This window comes from Lampetra fluviatilis, chromosome 25, assembly GCF_964198595.1.
Source record: "Lampetra fluviatilis chromosome 25, kcLamFluv1.1, whole genome shotgun sequence".
In the NCBI taxonomy this organism is placed as follows: domain Eukaryota; kingdom Metazoa; phylum Chordata; class Hyperoartia; order Petromyzontiformes; family Petromyzontidae; genus Lampetra; species Lampetra fluviatilis.
Window position 1 is genome coordinate 3,014,266 of NC_136299.1, and position 20,205 is coordinate 3,034,470.

A 20,205-nucleotide genomic window follows, 5' to 3' on the forward strand; every position below is an offset into this window, starting at 1 on the left:
CCTGATACCGTTTCCCACTCTGCACCATCTCCTGCAGTTGTGGCACAATCCCCAGCTTGCACTTGCCAAGCCGATTTTAATTCTGTATCTAGACATCTCCCTCCACTCAGTTACCCATCACTCACAGCTTCTCTCCTCGTTTCGTCCTCACACCGGTGCCCCCTCCCTCATCATGTTTAAACTTCACTTTGTTTAACCAGGTGAGAACGAAAGATCAGGATAAATTTGCAAGAGTGACTCTAGGTCACCAAAAATTACTTTATACAACAATCGTGCTGTGACGGTTCCACCTGAAGACGGAAGCTTGTGTTGCCTCCGAAACGTCGTGATTTTTATTTTACTTTTATTAATTTTATTTTTTACCTACGTGACTTTACCGAAAAAACCTAAGAGTATGAATCCTTGCAGTCATGAAAGCTTCAAATCTAGAAAGAACAGAAAAACTTACAAAAACAATCATCGCAGGCCTTGGCAACCTGCGGCTCCGGAACCGCATGCGGCTCTTTAAGGACCGCTTCATGATGTTATTTATTCAGGGCCATCGTCTCGTGTTCACCACACAGTGCATTTCGGCTCTCCTTGTTATTTTGGTTGCCCGACCTCTGAACTATTAGATGAAACCATTGCAAACATAACTCCCCACTATACTCTTAGTTTTTTTATACTTGATACAGTAAATTTAGCTGTGACGGTCCCACCTGAAGACGGAGACTTGTGTTGCCTCCGAAACGTCGTGATTAATTATTATTTTATTATTCTTGTTTACCTACGTGACTATACCGAAACAACCTAAGAGTACGAATCTTTGCAGTTACGAAAGCTTCAAATCTAGAAATAACTCCCCACTGTGCTCACCAGCTCAGACAGATTACCGTGTTAACTGTTACCGATTACAACTTCGATCGTGCTGTTTGTTGCTGGCTGCTTAATGTCTTGGGCCTTTGAGCCAGGGGTCAGCAAAGTGTTTAAAAAAAGACGTGATTATGGACATGGCTCATGCTTTTTAAAGTTGAACAGAAAATGACGAATTGCTTTGTCATCCAAAACCATGAAAGTGTCCCGATGGAAATGAACATCATCTACAACATTGTTACCGCAATTTATTGTCATAATGCCACACTGAAAAACAGACAAATACTCCAAAAGCATGTGTGAAGGATACGTAAGGATTTGTTTCAGATGGGAGCCCATTGAGCTCAAAAATGTGTAGTAGGTCAAAATATTGACCATGAATATCTCCACAGACGGTAATCATGTCACCCTGTTCCAGAAAGAGACAAGTCATTCAAACATGATCACAAAACAAGCCAAGTGAGCCAAGTGGTAATTCAGACATTACTATGATGGTGTTGTGATTGGTGTCTAAACACATGAACATAACCGATGACGCTGGTTCAATAATGTGTGATAGAAGTGTAACTTATTTGCCAATTCAATTGTAATGCATACACTACTTGGTAACGCTGCTGGGATGCCAGTGGGGTAAAAGCACAAACAACAACCAAAAAAACCTCACTTTGTCAATAACTGCCAAAACAAAAAATATATATAATAGGGGACATTTTGGACAATGGTGATTTTTTATAGCACACATCATAGCTCAGGTACTATGAAGGAGGGCTATTGTCCGAAACAGTCACCGATTATAAATATTTCTTTCAAGGCAGCATTATTAACGAAACGTGTCAGCTTTTTTGTGTAATTTATGATCACCCACACACACCTGAATATGTTTAGGTAAGCTGTCCACTCTCAGCTGCAATTTCATTCACTGCACTGGCACAACTTAACGTAATCACGTCACCACTTTACGGTAAACGTAGTGCTATGAAAATTCTTCACATTACCCAGCAGCTGGGGAGAATTCAACTGTTCGTTGAACTAAAATAGTTTGAGTGTGAACTGCATTCATAAAAGCATATCGAACCACCCCAAACATATGCTTATACCCTTAACAGAGACAATACTCATAGCACTTTCAGAACTGCCACAAATGACTGCTTTTCTGCGAACTAAACATTTTTATATAAATAGCAAAAATAATCGACAATTTTAAACATGTCAGCAAGACGAAGAAAATGTTTGTGTACAATTTACTAAATGTGTAATTGCAATGTGTGATTTTTGTACCAATATTTAAAGCATCTATTTCTTCCTGCCAAGTCACCCATGAGTTTAATATCAGTTTAAGTCTCAAAAAAGTTTACCTTGATTTAATTGCAGTTATCACCAATTTTACCCTAAATATTTTATAGCCACCTATCGATGCAGAGGGCAGGAGTTTAAAAATTGTAAAATAAATGGCATAGTTCATCTTAGGACACCTAAAATAAATGAAACTCACATGTTTCTCCCACCAACCCATTCAGGCCTTGCGCATTTTTTTCGGGAATCTCAGGACAAATCAGAACACTAACATAAATAAACAAACATTATGACTATTGCTGATGGCAAACTAAAATCCCCGACTAGGCATAGATTATGTTTCTTATAACACTAGATGGTGCTAGTACATTACGTCTGAGAATATTACGGGGTGAAATCTGGGTAATTGTTGATCATAGCTTTCTGGCGAATCACAGAGCCCATTGAGATGCACCTGATATGATCACTGTGCTTGATGTACATAACTCGCTCGACTCAATTCACAATACTCAACTGAATATTTGTATTTAAAGCTTTCGTGCTGCAGGGATTCATATTCTTGGTTCTATCGGTAAAGTCTTTACCGAAAGAACCAAGAATATGAATATTTGTAGTAAAATAAAAAACCTTTCATTGGACATTTTTGTAAATTAAGTGCCCTTTTATGCTGAGCTAAGCAGCAGGGTAATATGTTGGATTCCATTACAGCAGGTGCTCTGCTGCAAGCAAACGGTACCTACAAATGTGAGCGAATAGGGAAAACAAAACTTACATCTTTGATTGTCACCTCCACCAGACTGGGTAACTTCTGAAGACTTTGCTTGACCTGGAGGAGGATCTATGGAAGTAAACACAAACCAAATATAAACCAATGCACATGCGGCACTAGACGTTGTAGTATATGTTTGCACATTCCTCTACGAGGCTTTGATGCCCTTATTACTTAAAAATCCATGTTGGAAAAGGCACAATGTGTTTACATTTGGTGTTGGGCAAATGCTTATATCTGAAATGTTATTTTTTTATTTCCACAATGCAATTTAATTGACTAAAAATATGAATAAAAAATGTAATACCTTTTATATTTCGAATATACATTTTCATACATTGCATTATTTGCATGATGGTACATTGACATTCACTTATTTGTAAATTATATAACAGTAAGGTGGCTGATAATGCGTCATAACATTCTTGTCACTGCAGGCTATAAATAAAGAGAAGGTACACCCATCTTGGATGAGTCCTGAGCGCTTAGTCCAAGCGTGGCTAAACGAGGTTAACATAATTATTAAAGTCAGAGAGAGAAAGCGTTTCAGTATGGATAACCGATTCAACATCCTGACTTCAAGGCCTCAAGTTGTGAGAGAAGAAACTTTTCCGTTGGGAAGGATAAGCATTTGGAGGGCTCAGGTTCCGCTCAGCAAGCCAGGAGTTTGCTCACAAATGCGTCCACTCCCCTGCATGGATGTGTAGCATACTCTCTGTACAAACAGTTGCACAGATAAAACGGTATAAATAATAGCAGACTTCCGAAACCGACCTTGTATTTGAATCGCAAAGAGCAATGCAAGGGCTTTTCCTCTGATAACCGAGCGGTCCAAGGCACGCATTCTTGTGTAACGCACGCACGCGCGCACACACACACACGAGGTTGACCACTGGCACTAAATGAAAAAAATGTTGCTGCTTATCTACTTGATGCAATATCGTGCAGATGCAGTTTTGTTTTTAACTGCATCACAACGCACAAAACCATCAATCCCACACATTCGTTTACCTGATAGGCATATTTCCTGTGCAGTTTTTTCTGATCTTTGAACCATTCAATGAGCTCCTTCATGAACGTGACCGTCACTTGGCCATTATCCACCTTCGGTCCGGTGTAGTCATCCTCAATGGCTGAAATGAAACCCATGGGGCAAAACACATTCACGACTCATTTCACCATGCAAGTTTCATTTGCTTACATTTCCATGGAATTGGCAATGTGACTGCAAGTCGTGCGTGAGGAATGTGCGTTATCTTTAACAATTAACTTTACAGCAGACGATACCTCTTTGGCAATTCCTCAAATCAATATAGAAGACGCTGCCGAACTTAAAACGGTCAACTCATTGACTGCGTGGTCCGAACAGGCTTTTAACCTGCTTAGAAAAAAATAAATTTACTAGACACGTTAATTTCCTAAATCCGTAAGCTCAAGAGAGATGCTGTCTGTCTACAGCACTCAAGAGCTGTGGTTGAATGACTCTTAAGCCGTAAGACTTTTCTGCGGCAAAGCTTACCCATGCTATCCAGGTCCAAGGCATCGGCCACAGACTTTTTGCTGTCGTCGCTTGCGATGGCGCGCTCAAACGCCTTGCGCTTCACGATCTTGCTGCACTCCTGGTACTTGAGCTTGGCGTCCTTGTCGTTGGGTCTTACTTTCACCACCTGAACAGGCGATTCAATTAAGAAATGAAAGGAGTGCGATTCAAAGGAATACATTTTTTTTTTTATCGTTTCATAAATTATTAAAGCGATCCACGTAGGGAAAGTCCCTGAAGGTGGAAGATTTCGTTTTCGATTGACATACTTGGATAGTTCTCAGTGACACTGGTGGAACAATCAACCGCACCAGAACATCAACAGGCCGATAAGCACAACTACTGCATGAATGGAAATTAAAAACAAGCCACAGTTGTGCGATTGTGGCCATGCAATGCAAACTATGGGCCATACAGTAAACCACTAGTCTGCGCTCCTTCAAATGCAGCAACAAAACTTCACCAACTCTCCTGAAGCCCTCTCGTAGCTAGCAGACCTCGCCATTGCCATTTAGCTCCAGAATATGCTGCCACACGCAAGAATTGACACAAACACAGCAAACGTATGACATGTAAAAACTATTTCAAAGTATATACTTATGAATGGCATAGCTTTGTGCTATCAGGAAATCTGGGAATAAGACAAGGCCAAGAGTAGCTTTAAAAAATATAACTCTCATCCCTCTTTCTTTCTACTTTATTTAGCCTTAATCAGATACTAAGGGAACCTGAAAATAAAATAACTCGAAGGGGAAAAAACATGCATAGAAAACTTGGAGTAAACTACCAACAGTTTTAAAAGTAAACCATTGGAATGGAAATTTAAATAAAATTCTCACAGAAAATATAAGCATAAAACTACTATAAATGTACAAAATCTGTAGCAACTTAATCAAACCGAAAATTCATAAAATGGGGCATATCAAATTCTAAACAATTAAAATAATTATATAAACAAATGAAGCTACAAATGTCTTCAATACAACTGCAAGTAATTGCCCTTGGGATAGTGACAAAGGATTGATCTTACCTACATCACAAGGTCTGTCTGAACTGTTATAATTCAATAGATGTGAAGGCAATTGTGTAAATATTGTGTACACAGACCAATGATAATGCTCCCTGGTCTGTGTACACATCACTCTTGTCTAACAGTATGCCAGTGTAACATGGTTTTGTACCGATACTATATACAATCAAACTAATATCAAGAATATCCAATAAATAAAAACTTGTTTACCTCCCTTGTATATTTAAAAATGTATGTTTGTTACAACTGTACTTGTTATACCCAGGTCTCTATGGAAACAGAAACTTTCGGTTTCAGTGTGGTCTATTCTGGTTCATAAAGGTCATCCCATCTGGTAATAAAGGTCATCTGGTTATGAAGGTAATCGTTTTTTGACAAACAGTAGGGAGGGTTTCACGCCAACTCGTTGATAATTTAGTCGTTTAATTACAACTGTTTGCAAATACAGTTTTCATCGTTCAGCTCTCAAATAGTATTTATAAATATTTCACATCCAATGGAGATTGCTGGGAGCTAAATAAAGATGGTGAGCTGACAAATAGCCAGTGACTCCTCTGTATACTCATGGAAGTAGTAATAACATATCTCCTTCTAAAGAAGATAATTAATTATGTAAAAAATATGACCTCTCAGTTCAGCGGATATTCCAGTGTAATTGTAGGGCCATATCAAAACCCAAATAAGGCGGAGGGCAGCACCAATTATTCCAAGTAGATGCCTATAACAGCCACCCGGCCTTATAGAATTATCACCATACCTATTTAAGATGTGATTTTCAAATTGATTTGCAGGTTTAAATGCAAAACTACAGGTGGTAGAATGCTGATATATGGTAAATTGTGACAGTCCCATGGTCTAAAAGGTTGTTCAAGATTCCTTCTAAATAAATCGATTTGCATGAAGAGCAACTTGCTTGATATGTGGCCAACAAACTTAAACCATGAAATATTTTACGAGCAATAACACGGCAACTACCAATTATAATTTTCCCCGAGTCACATCAAATGACTTTTGGCAATCTGGATTTAATTCCCAGTTTCCACAAACTATTCACCAAGTAAACATCTGGGTTCTAATTATCACAGAGCACCAACACCGAATAAGGCAAATGAGAATTTGGGAAAGCACAATAAGACACGAGCGGGCAAACGGCAAATGGAACGGTGCAAAAAGAGCGAGAGTGCAAACGCAGCCAGGGAATGATAAGTCCAAATTAAATTGGCAGCCCACACAGACAGAAACCCATCTCTGGCACGGTCACAAGCAGGAAGCTCCACAGGCAACAATACTGCGTGGTTCCTTCGGCAGGGAGTGTGAGAGAACTATTCACAAAAGCCCATAGAAAATCCAACAGAAGATGCTAACGTGAAAGTCAAGGTCATGGCGGCATACCCTGTGTAAAAATGTGTGAATAGTCTTAGCTACTGGCTCCTAATGTGTTCCGTGATTTGTGGCTGCAGAGCATATGTTTGATATTGAAACTGCATTACAAGTCACTGGCCTGCTCAGAGAGCTGTCATGTGCCAGGAATCAAGTAATGATCCAGTAGCACAGTGCTCATTTATTCAATTCTAGTGCACTTGGTCACAGAAGACTGCATACATTTAAAGTATACTTATCCAATTGTGTTTTTTTGTTCTATGTACACAAGTACAGCAAATGGCACACTTTCCTGTACACGTTTGGAATACAGTCGAAAACATGCAGGTGGCATGCAAAGTTGCGTCACTCCTAATGCTGAAGGCTTAACAAAAAAAAGCCTTTGCTCTGCCCCGAGGTCCAACACCATAAAAGTGTAGCGTAGCTCTCAGAGACACTGTCTTGTTCATTTATATGTGAAATGAGTCCAACTCAGTCGCAGACATTGTCTTGGGAGCAACACATTTTATTTAACTCTTAGCACAACATACTCCAGGCTATTAACACAACATACTCTCGGGTGGTGACCACCCGCTAACCACGCTACGGCGAAACTAGACGCGGTTCCACTATCCTGGTCCGGACCACAAGCTGGGTCCTGGACCGCGTGGCTGGAGTCTTCTTTAAGCTTGACGTGGATCTCCTGCCTCTCCAACAGAAAGAACCCCGAGCCCCTCTCAGGGCCCCCCTTATATCGGGCCGGGAAGCCCCCACTAGGGCTGGTACTACACCCCGTGTCCGGGGTGTACACACAACAGTATACATCCTGCCGTGGCCTTGCAAGCCCGGCACCACACAGTGGCATTTTCCCAGTCACTACATGTGTATATTTATTATGAATAAAATCCGCCAACTCACTGATAACTTAACGAGCAACCGCGTGTGACTATATACACTTGAGTAACTTAGGTAACTCTATTCTGAGACAACATAACTCTAGCCTTCCAAGACTACAAGTTGCCCACTCCAGGATGATGAACACGACCCGCTCCAAGATGACGACGGCGACGGCAGTTCCCCCACAACAGCAGCCCAGAGCCCCGGTTCACGCCGGCTTTTATCCCCTCATGACCCGGGCACGCCCCTATTCCCAAACCCTCTCTCACCACACCTGGCCCTGTCTGTCTCTGCCCTTATTACAATTTACAACCGTTAGGTCCCGTGCTTCCCCTCACTCAACACTGTCAACGCTTGTCGCATCAATCATTATTAGCGACCACTTAGGTCCCACATTACCCTAACGTGATCCTGTCTGTTCCCATTACGTTAATTAGTAACCATGGCCACGGGAAGCCGTACTGTCCCTACATCACCCTGTACTGTCCTTACAAAAGTCATGTGAATAAATGCAAAATGCAGTCCTGCAATTGCTTGCTCACATCACTGTTGGCAGAAGGGCTTCCACTGCTAGGCATCTCTGTCCACTCTTCCATGCTGGCCTGACATGTTTGAAGAGGTGGAAGTACCCGCACTTTACCCCACCACATGCACTCTGCTGATCGACAAACTGCAGTGCACCCACTTATACTGCTGGGTGGACTGAGGTGGGGGGTGAATGTGCCCCGTTTTTTGAGGTTGAGGTTCATGGAGGACCAGGCCTATCCCAATCCCTCTTGATCAATCCCTCGTTTTCCTGGATAAAAACTACACCACCATTTACAAAAGTCCTAATTCGTAATTTTAAATTATTGTCATGCAACGTACAATTGAATAGTTGCTGTAAAGGGCCTTGCTAAAAGGCGCTATATAAATCTCATTACGATAAGATAAGCTGGGTCCATTAGATCAAGGCCGGAGAGCACTTTTAGTTTTCCGAAACCTCAACATAGGATGCCAACCTCGGTCTCACAGGCCCCCCACCCAGCACGGGCCCCCCACCCTCTCACCGTCTCGTAGTCCTTGAGGGCCTCCTTGAACTTGCCCAGTGCCATTTTGGCGGTGGCGCGCCGGTAGTAGCCCTTGATGTACGCCTTGTCAAGCTCGAGAGCGCGCGTCGCGTCCGCGAGCGCATAGCCGTAGCACTCGGTGCGCAGGTACGACAGGCTGCGATTGCCATAGTAGATGGCGTTGTCGGCGCACAGTGCGATGGCGTCCGTGTAAAACTTGATGGCGTTGTCGTAGTCCTTCACTGCAAGGGGTATTGGGAAGAGAGGGCACAAGGGATGATAATTTTCCACATTATTGTATGGACTCTCAATAATCCACACTTAAGTTGACTGCACTTGAAATCAACTAAAGCATTTTAGGAAATCCCACATTTTAAGAAGGAACAATACGTCTTTACCAAGTTACGTGGGTCTTTACAGTTGCGCTGTATTGCTCTTCGACGCAGCATGACCCGAAACACATCGGTGATCCTTTATGTTTGTTCATTCTACGATGGAAAGGTGGTACACAAAGGGTGGACAAAAGCTAAACATCCCAAGAATGCTGCCATGCATCAGCTGGCCAGTCTCGTGGTCAGCATACTGTCGTGGAATTATCTGTCCAATTCCTGCCACTTTCATGTAATTTTGCTACAAAGTTCACGTATTTTTTTATAAAAATTATTTTAAAAAGGTCAGCGTATACCATCTTTGGGTGTCTTCAAGCTTGAACAAATCTGGGTAACGGTCATCCCATTTAGTGGCCCTTTACCAGTGGTGAAAATGCCGATCTCATCGCAGGATACAGTCTCTCACGAATAAAACCAATGTTGACTTCCCATAAAGCAGTAATCATTGTATTGTCCATGGAGGAGCAAGATAGCGCCCGATACAAATTTGAACCCGCCATATTGCGATTGTCGATTTGATCGTCGACCATAACACTAATCCAAACTAAAATAATAAAACTTAACCGCTTTGGGCTGTCACACGAGTAATTTAAGAGCATTAATTATGCATTTAATAAAATAAAAGCAGCTAGTTAACAGGACAGTTCATTAAGTGTACTTACACTTTTCATATTTACTAGCTTGTTTGCCCGTCCTCGGACGGAAGCTGAAATATTAAAGATGTACATTTACCTTCTTCTTAGGTTTTTTCGGTAAAGTCACGTAGAAAGTAAAATAAAATAAAAACAAAAATCTGGCTGTGACGGTCCCACCTGATGACGGAGACTTGTGTTGCCTCCGAAACGTCGTGATTTTTGTTTTTATTTTATTTTACTTTCTACGTGACTTTACCGAAAAAACCTAAGAAGATGATTCCTTGCAGTCACGAAAGCTTCAAATCTAGAATGTACATTTACGTTTTCTCGTGTGATTGTATTTGTTTTAGGAAATGTTGCACAAAGATATTTTTCTTAACTTATTAAATGAAATTAAGGACTTTGGAATATTTCTTGGTATACAATATTTTGTGTGAATCTCTTATCACTGGTCAAAAGGTTTCCCTACAGTTGACTATCCTTGATGAACACTTTCATCCGCTGAGGATTTTTAGATCTAGACAGAGCCACGTACAACTGTTCATGGGAAAATACGGGTTCATTGAGATAAATACCCAAATTTTCAAAAGTCTGACCCTGGGAATTATTGATCGTCATCGCATACGCAGGAATTATCAGAATGTCGTCGTTTCAGTTCGAAAGGAAGAGTGACATCACTTTGAGCTAGGTCGAGTCTCCCGATGAAGACAATTTCGCCTCGGTTGCATTCCGATACAATATCTGTGGTGATCAAGTTATTTTGTTATGATTTGACGATCAAACGCGTTCCATTGCAAAGACCGCTCTTCTGTTCAGATTTCGCAGCAGCATGATGATAATGCCTGTCTTCAGTGCCAATGTGTGTGGCGGCATTCCTGAAGGCGTTTCATCATGAAGAAATTCTGGAGGGTAATTTAATGCGTCCGCAGAATCTTCCGACACGATCGAGTCAGACCTGTAATAAATTCAGAGATATCCACACAGCTGTGTGATGATGTTTCTGTTCATTTCGAGAATGTCCTTGTTGGTAGGTGCCAGAATCGCTCTTTTCGCAAGCTCTTCGGCAGGCATGTGTTGCAAGTTCTGACCTAAACTGCGGTGACCAGATCATCAACCGTTATCATTTTAGGTGGAATTTCAATGGAACCTAACGGCACACCAGATATCTCCGGCAAACTTCCCAATCCAAATTTCAGCAGCCAATTGTTATGTTCATTTTCACCATCACTCTGAAGGTTTGCCGTGAGAGTCAATTTGGTAAACTGCTGCCATAATACGCTGGATTTGATGCAGCACTCGATAACATCAACATGGGTGTCTTTTGCTACAACCAGCAAAGTCTGTCCTGAAATCGCCACCGATTACGATGACTTTTCCACCAAACGGCCATTGAATCTGCAGGATGTCGCGCAACAGCTGATCGACACATCGAAGGCCATGCTTTGTCAGCATCGTAATTTCATCAATGATGATGAGCGAAGCTTGTCGTAGCGTTTTGCCTTCTGGCGAATTCAGTCTCATCGACGCAAACGATGTGTCGAGGAGGGGAACTGGAAGCTTGAATCCGCTGTGCGCAGTTCGTCCGCCTTTCAGTAAAGTCGCTGCGATTCCAGTGGTCGCAAAAGGAAGAATGATTTGACCTTTTCCACGAACAAATGAGACCAGCGTGGAGTACAGAAAAGCCTTTCCAGAGCTGCCAGGACCATCTAAGTAGAAGTCTGTTCTGGACATGCTCATCGTCAACAGCTCTCATAATTGCTGTGAAATCTTCCAACTGTTGCCCATTAAGGGAGCAAATTCTCGTTTCAGCTTCTTGTTCTTCTTGAACTGCGTCGTATAGCTGAGCTTCGATTGGATGTCCTATCAGTTGCAGAATACCAATTGATGCGCAAGACAATCCATGTTGTTTGAGAATCGAGTTGATGTCGTGCAGAGCCATGTTCAATGCAACATTTCCGTTATGACGCCGTAGATAATCCAGCGACATGTCAAGTGAATGCTTGTTCCACAACAGGCGAGCGTTTGTTGGCATACAGAAGCAGCAAATGTATGCAAATGTCTGTCGCATTTGATATGTCGCGGACTCCGACATGCAATCCCATTCTTCGTCTGAATCCAGAAAATGACGATGAAAGGCAGCTTCCTTGAAGGTGTTGTAAACGACGCCATCGACGGTTTTGAGGAATTTAAAACTGGTAACGCTTTTGACGTGCAGCAGGAGCATCCTCAGATAGAATCGCTCCTCATCTTTGATTCCAACAGTGTACAATCTCGCAACGATCTTAGTGCCTCCTCTTTGTCGCTACTTCCAGTTGTTGTTGACATACACATAATTGTATGGAATGTCGTTGTAGAGAAAATCTTGGGCGTTTGGATCAATCACGTTGAGCTGAAACAAAGATTCGAGCTTCGTGCAACCAGTTCATGCGGCTTCCAACGCCTCTTCTTCTCGACCTTCTTGAAACAACGCATTGCTGATTTGGCAAATGCACGGGCAATCTCATCACGGAACGCGAACGGCCATGCATTGGCGACTCAAGCAAACGCCACATAGCTTCTGGTGCACTCACGTACCTTGTGTTGATGAAATTTTACAACTTGTCGTGTAGAAGTTGAGGATTCTTGCCGGCAGTGATCGTCATTTTGGCACAGTCGAATCCTTTGTAAATATTTATAAATATATTTCACAGCTCTAAGTGATGTACAGACTTCGACGTTGATGTGAGCATTATACCACAGCAGCAGATAGGGATTGTACGGCACCACATATCTGTTATCCATTGATGATCCACGAACATCACCTGAAATTCCTTGTCGCCGACAATACAGAGGATATCCGTTCACATTGTGTGCTGTCGTGGTAGCAAATTGCTTCGGGAATGCCTTTGAGCACTTACCATCTTGCATGCAAGGTGTTCGAGGATTCGCAGCTGCGCATGGGCCATGCATCATGCATCGTGACAATTTCGTGCAACCGCGGATTTTCAGTCGCAATGGGAATTTCAGCAGACACAACTTGATCGATGGGCTCAGAGCTTGTGAATTTATCGTCAACTCGCAATGTTATCAAGATATGTGCATGAGGCAGTCCGCGTTTCTGGAACTCGATGGTGGAGACGAAAGCCGTTGAGATTCCCAGAACACCATGTGCAGTGAGATCCTGCATCAACGATTTCAGTTTCAACTTGAAAACACGTGCCACTAAGTCTGGTCGATCAGATGCTTGTTCACCTTGCTGCAAATTGTTGGCAATTTCTTTCCAGCTTGGATTCGCAGTTAATGTGATGAAAAGATTAGGAGCGCCTAGCTTCGCGAAAATCGACATCGTGTCCGTGCTTTGCTCTTTCATGTTCCGGGGTGAACCTTCGCAAGATGAAGGCAGAATAACAGGAACTCCGGCTTGTCCCCCAGCGTTATGAGAGGCATTCTCCATGTGATCGGCAAGTCTTTCATGACGCTCAACTCGTAATTTCTGCTGATATTGGCGAATGTAATTCAAATTATTCGCTTCAACCTGCAGGTACGAATCGACAATCCACTGTCATGTGAGCTTTCCAGCACTGATTCGTGGTTTGAATGTGCCTCTGATAGCCGTTTGCGCTGCAACATAATGTAATTTGGTGACATTCCCGCTCGTTGCGTTGACTTGAGCTCCAGCATAAGCATCACGTTGCCAATTTAGTGGCCATCCAGTTTCACGAAACAAATACAACAGCGGATAGGACATTGCCTCCAAATTTGGTCTCAGAATGTTCAGATTAAACATAGGCTGTTGGGAGTTGTCTGGATTCTTCAGATACACGCAAATGTCACATTCAAAAGGCGGCTCACCATCGTTGTTCACAAACACCATAGCGATCTCGTTGGCAGTTGGTGCATTGTAGTTGACGCTGATCCTAATGACGATCTCGCCGAAACACCAAATTCACAACCGGCGTCGCCTCGCCTGCAGCATTTGCTTCCTGTGCAGCTCGATCTTCTACTTCAGCGAAGTATGGTGTATGTGTTGGCGAATCGATTGTGGATTCGAAAGTAGCGATCAATTTGATCCAGAAGCCGTGGATTGCACTGAGTGTTGGCAGGATGATTTGTTCAAATTTCTGTTGCTTGTGTGCTGTCGACAACGTAAAGTTGAGCGTATTGTCTTGCTTGACCATTAGTTGGTTCAAGATGGCTTTTCTTGTGCTAAATTTTGCCATGAACCTTGAACACGTAAGGACTGCCTCCATGGAAGTCAACAACCTTAGCTCCCATCGATGCAAATGACAATGCTCTGTTGTATGAACGAACATTTTCACGGGATGCTCAGGATTTGATCGAAGCTCACGGAGAAATTGAAGATATTGGACCATGTTTCCATTCGAGTCAATCGGCTTTTCCACTTTCACTTTGCCTTTCCGACAGCAACTTCTGAATTTTCCATCTGATGGCCGCTCCGCAGCAAATTTTCGTGAACCACAGAACTGGCAAACGACATTCCACACACTGCAGTTGTATTCAATCACTTCAGCTTCCACAAAGTGATTTGCCTCAGCACGAATAGCTTGACTACGATGTTCTTGTCCTGCGAGACAATTATCAGTATTGCCCTCTTGCTCTCATCGATTTGCTTGAGAAAGAGCGTGAGCTGCATGTCAAGCTTGCGTCCAATCCGGACTTTCTTGTTCTCGTCGATTTGCTTTCCTTTCAGCATTCTCTCTCAGAAGTCTGTCCAAAATTTCTTGGCTCTGGTGAACTCTCCATCTCTGCTTTTTTTCTCTTTGCAAATTCTGTTTCTTAGCTGCAGTATCTTCGTCCTCCATGATAGTTGGCAACCCTGGACTGACGTATTTAGATATGACACTTTACATGTTCCAGCAGCTGGAACACTGCGAATAAGGTTGGCTCTCGCATTTTAGACACTTTATATGGGCAGTGAGATCGCCAGAGATGCCAATTTTTTTTTTTAAGAGCAAAAAGCATTAACATTGGTGATTTGTTTTAGCAGGGACTCTTCTGTATCTTGTGCAATTTTCAAAGGCAAACAATTTGTCACAAAATAATTTGAATAAACAATTCACTTCACTTTAACACTGCTTTCAACTCACCTGAAGCTTTGAACTGACAATTTTTTCTTCCCTGATGGCCGATTGATAGCGAAAAGTGAAGTAGACTGCCGATACTGTCAGAAGTCAGTTTTCAATTAAAAAAGACCAAAAAGAACCATTAAAGTTAATTCAATGGCAGTGAATCTTGCACAAAAGTAAGTCATCAAACACTTCACTGCATTTCACTGTAGCACTTTATTAATGGCAGTGATTCTTGCACAAAACTACATCATAAAATACCTCACTTCATGTCATGGTAGCACTGTATTTAACTCACCTTCAATTTGTTCAAATTCACTGCTCTGATACTTTTTTCTTCAGCTTTCGCTCGCTGGGGTTGAAATAAATTTGAATTCGATACAATATCTGGAAAATCACCAGGGAAATGTCTATTTTATCATAATTTAGAAGCATAAATTAGACTTAGCTGTTGTTTCAAGTGCTGAAAAAATAAAGATACCAAATCCACTTTGTTGCTGTGTGGAATTATTCATTTGATTCACTCCCAATAAAGAAACGTCAAATTTAAAGCGAATTTGTGTAACAAATGTTTTCTTTCCGCTCGACCTTCTTCTGCGCGAGTGTAAAAATCCACCCGCTTATGATCATTAATGACGGGGTGGGGGGCCTCATGTGGAGTGACGTCACGTGCGGCACACACACATTCTTGGCCCGTTATATTAGTAATGCCATACAAATGGGTGAAATAAACTTAAAAATGGACAGTAAAAACAAAGGACATTGCAATTCCCACAGCTGAATACCATTTTTTTCATAAAATGTCTGCTGCTGGAAAAAAATATTCCTTTGCTCAACCAAGGGGGCATTCCCTTTGGGCCAATGAATGGAAACAGGCACTCAATATGGGAACCTGTCCCTATGAATCGCCAATCACACATTCACAATTTCAATTGCCACCTAAATCTGGTGGGTGGTGACATCTCTCAGTCACCCGTGGAGTGACTCCCCGTGTGAAATTGTCACACAATGTTCCCACAACTTGGAGAATCGTTATACAGACATGCCGCCCCGCATATCCCCGAGACAGAAGGCTGACATGCTTCAAGAACCTGCTTTTGCAATACCGAATAAGAACAATTATAGCCTCTCCAACATGTATCAAGATTATACATTGAAACAGTGCATATCATTGCAATATATAGCGTACCTTTGTAAATCTACTGCCAAACGATGTAATGTAGGTTGTGGAGGTTATATGATCATCCTTTACTAAGCTGGTCAGTGTAGCTGTGCGAAGATGGGGAAAATGTGGAAGCACACAAATACAGAACAATAGATTTTGTTGCACTGCCCTCTATAGTCTGAAGAGTAACAACACAACTCTGTGACTTGTTCATAATCATTAAGTGGGTGTCCACCATAGATTATAATCTATGGTGGACACCCACTCAAGCACTATCAAGGCTAGAGCTTGCTTATCTTTTGAGATTGGGTACATTTCGAGTAGTCATGTCATATATAATTATAAATAATATATTTAATGACATTGATCTAATAAATAATGTATATGTAGTCATACTGTATACATAGTTATATTATATAATTTTATATTATAATATACCTAATTATTTGATATTGTCATATCTCTATACATACTATTTTACGCAAATCTTTGATTGTAATTCCAGTTATCTGTGATGCAGCCTATCTGCAATTCATTCCGTTATTTCACCTTATCTTATTACCCACAAATATGGTACAACATAGCTTAAATGAAATGAATAACAAGGTTGTAATGTTTTATATATATATCGCTAGATTATCCCATGGATGCACAATTTCCATGCACTGTATAACAAAAGTTATCCCAACATAGGAAACTATTTGTAGAGCCAGTTGGTGATCCACACTATTCTCCCGAGGAACTGGGGTTTAACATCTGTCACCAGACCTGGCATAGTGTTAAAACACACAAACGTTTGGCCTAAACTGCTTGAGCAGGTGTTTTATTTATCATCACATACATATGGTAATAATCTCACATTAACCAAGATATTTTTTTAAAGGCCAGTGATAAAGCAGTAAAAAGTTTGGAGAGAAAATAATAACATATTTTACTTGCATTTAAATCAAACAGCCATAAAAGAAAACATCTCTTGAGGTTACAGCCATTCCGTGCAGCACACGGCAGCAGCAATTACTCAGTGACCACAGAGGGCTGTCATCACTGAAAGGGTTAAGGTGTGGAAACATGGCTCCCCCCCCCCCCCCCCGAAGAAATGCTACACTACACCAATTTGGGCTTTGGAAATCTTCCAGAAGACTCCGTAGGACCTGAAAGGATATTAAAGATTTCTTAATTTACTCATCTTAACAGATGTGCCTGAATTTTGATAATCCTGCACCATGAGACTTGTTCCACGGTTTAAACATTGAGGTTTACAAATTTAATAAGTACAACGTGAAGACGGGGGAATTAATACTCGTTTAATATCATAAAGGTATAATCCCGACCTTGCACAACATAGCAGAAAATGAGTAGAATTCTGCCAATATCATTACACTTGGCTGAAATCATCAATAGTTCACTTTGTATTGTGTTTATCAGTGCATTCCAAACGTTTGTTTCTAAGTGCGTTGACATGTTATGGAGGAGGCTCGTGAAGGACGCTGCTACTGGGCAGTTGGAGGTAGTCACCCTCCAGCAATAACGAAGGGCAGAGAAGCGACGCTCACAACAACGAGCGCAACGCTGGGTCGCTAAAACACAGCAAGTTGGCACAGTAGGGGGCACAGGTGGTGCATCGGCCAGTCATCTCAATCAGTTGACCCATGGTACCTGCTGGGTCAGCCCCGTGACCTCCTTACCGGCGGGCGTTCGACCCTTCACGTGGCCTTAACGTGCACGTAGCCTGGCACAAGCGCTGTGGTGACGTCAACGCCACTTTGTGGCGAATGGAGGTTGTTGTTAACATGTTTAACATTCCACACGTGTATCGAGGTTTCAGTTTCATTCATTTGGTATCGCCCTGTGAGCCATTGATTTAAAGCTTTCGTGACTGCAGGGATTCATATTCTTGGTTCTTTCGGTAAAGTCAAGTAGAAGGGAAACAATAAAATAATAATAAAATATATAAAACAAAAGAACCAAGAATAAGAAAACATCTTAAAAGTGACTGCGCGCAAACAATGAGGTAATGATCACCTCGGATGCGGTCTTGTTTTTTTTTACTTTTTTTATCGTGCACGCTAAATATTGACACAATTATGAACTAATCAATATAATTTCACATATCCAAAACGGAGATAAACCTATATGGAAATCACAAACCATAGGAAAGTGCGATATTTACAATGAGAGATGAGCATCATGCCAAAAACAGGCAGTCGGTTCCAACATACATTAATAATACTGCTAAGCAAATGAGTTTCACAGCTGTCTACTCGGAGTAAATTCAAGACAGGGAATTGCTATAAGTTAGTAATGTGCCGCCAGTCTGTATAAACACTCAACACACGGTTATTTTCCTTCTTATGCTGCTCATTAATGCTGTAAAAGATTAGGCTTTCGTGCTGTGAACACACAAAATAAACGTGCTCATGTTTCGAACCTTATTGGTTACCCCCGTGCCCTGAGACATCTCTACGCTTATCCGACAAGAGAGAAACAACAATCAATACACGTTTTGTTGATGCCCATATTCAAACGTCTGTAAGCCGTATGGACCTGAAAACTAAATTTCCCTGTTCAAGAATGTGGTAAACCGTATGGGTTGATAGCTATTCCATTACGACGCGTAGACTGTTCTAGAATCAGACGCAAGTCAGTTACGACACCACGGGGAGGGGGGGGTTAATCTTATCTTATAGAGCTTCTTACATCCAAGGCGCTTTACAAGAATTATAAATGGTACTGTACAATGAGGTTAGCTCAAAGTGAAATGCTGGCATGTGATAGAAGGGGATGGGTATGGAAGGTTAGCGAGGAACGGGGGGGGGGGGGTACACCAAAGGAATGAATGTAGTGGAGGGGACTCATGAGTTGCCTTGTGCGAGAATATTATTTCGTGACTGTACCGAAAGACCCAAATAATCTTAATTCCTGCAGTCACGAAAGCTTTAAGTCAAGCTTGTGTGAGAATGTCCTTTGATTCCGATTCAGCCCGCATAGATTCTGATTCGGCCTGGATTCGTATTGAATAAAAGTGGAAGCGCATCGGTAAATAGGCGGCTAAACGGAGCTGACGTTGATGCCAAGTGGTCTTTATACAACCTCAACTCGGCCATCCGCTTAGTCATGGGGAGATGGGGCCGCATGTTGGCGGCCCTTCACGACAGCGCCACGCTATTATTTTAGCAGAGCAACAACCATCACGTACGTGGCTGCACGCACCCCCCGTTAGGCCACTATTTAAGCAACCCATACGACGACGGTGACAGAAACACGCGATTTGAACATCGAGAAGCTTTCAATTGAATGAGTCGTTTCAAACCAACAGTCCGTCAACTTTGCAGACTCGTCACAAGGCGGGCGAGGATATTATTAAACATAAAAAAAAACCCACATTACTGACAGGGGGTGGTCAATGCAAATTGAAAATCATCCGTGTATAACATCGCAATTAACTTCGATATCGCTCTCATAATCCACCCTCCCAAAGTCACAACGTAAGACTCGCGGGGCCAACTTAACCGGCGTAACACGATTACATTTCCTACATCACATGAGCTGGCAGCGGGTCACAAGCCAATCAGACGCGCGTCGATCCTGTCACGGGCCAATCGCGCACCTCGCCGCGTGCGTCACACGCGGCACGCCCACCAATCGGAGCCCCGCGTTCCCACAAGTCGCGCCTATGCGGACCACGCAATACAAACACCTGGGCAAACGCGGCCTGGGCTAGCCGAGGCAAGGGCGTGCGCCGTGGCGGCAACAACCGCGTGCCCCGGCGAGCCGCGACCGCTCTCTGCCTCCCCGAGGGCCACCGCTCATCGCCGGCGTCTCGCCGCAGCTCGTACCGTTGAAGTAGTCGTTAGCCTTGGCCTTGAGGCGTTCCGCCTGCTCGAGCTGCCCGTCTCCCGCTGCCGCCTCCTCCACGCGCGACTCGGCGCTGTCCGCCATGTTGGTAGGGAATAGGCCGGGGGAGGGGTGGAGGGGGGCGCGGGCGACCAATCAGAAGCGAGCTCTCGCGCGGGTGGCCACAGGCGGCCTCTTCCTCACGTGCAGCCAATCGGAGGCGAGCTCACATTCGGGGCAATTTAGGGGCGGGGGCGGTGGGCGGGGCGAGGGAGGGGCGGTGGGCGGGGCGAGGGAGGGGGCGGTGGGCGGGAACAAAATGTGAGT

The 20,205-nt window shown here is 42.8% G+C and overlaps 1 protein-coding gene across 1 annotated transcript in view; it reads right to left on the bottom strand.

The window, feature by feature from the left end:
* The window catches only part of PPP5C (protein phosphatase 5 catalytic subunit), a 34,890-nt gene extending 14,891 nt beyond the window's left edge, over positions 1-19,999 (bottom strand). The window contains exons 1-6 of the mRNA XM_078868023.1: positions 19,881-19,999; positions 8,790-9,031; positions 4,434-4,581; positions 3,926-4,047; positions 2,918-2,983; positions 1,163-1,261 (exon numbers count right to left, since the gene is read on the bottom strand). Coding sequence (XP_078724149.1) covers positions 1,163-1,261; positions 2,918-2,983; positions 3,926-4,047; positions 4,434-4,581; positions 8,790-9,031; positions 19,881-19,983 — 780 coding nt within the window. The 5' untranslated portion in view covers positions 19,984-19,999. The remainder of the gene's footprint in view (positions 1-1,162; positions 1,262-2,917; positions 2,984-3,925; positions 4,048-4,433; positions 4,582-8,789; positions 9,032-19,880) is intronic.
* Positions 20,000-20,205: the final 206 nt, after the last annotated feature.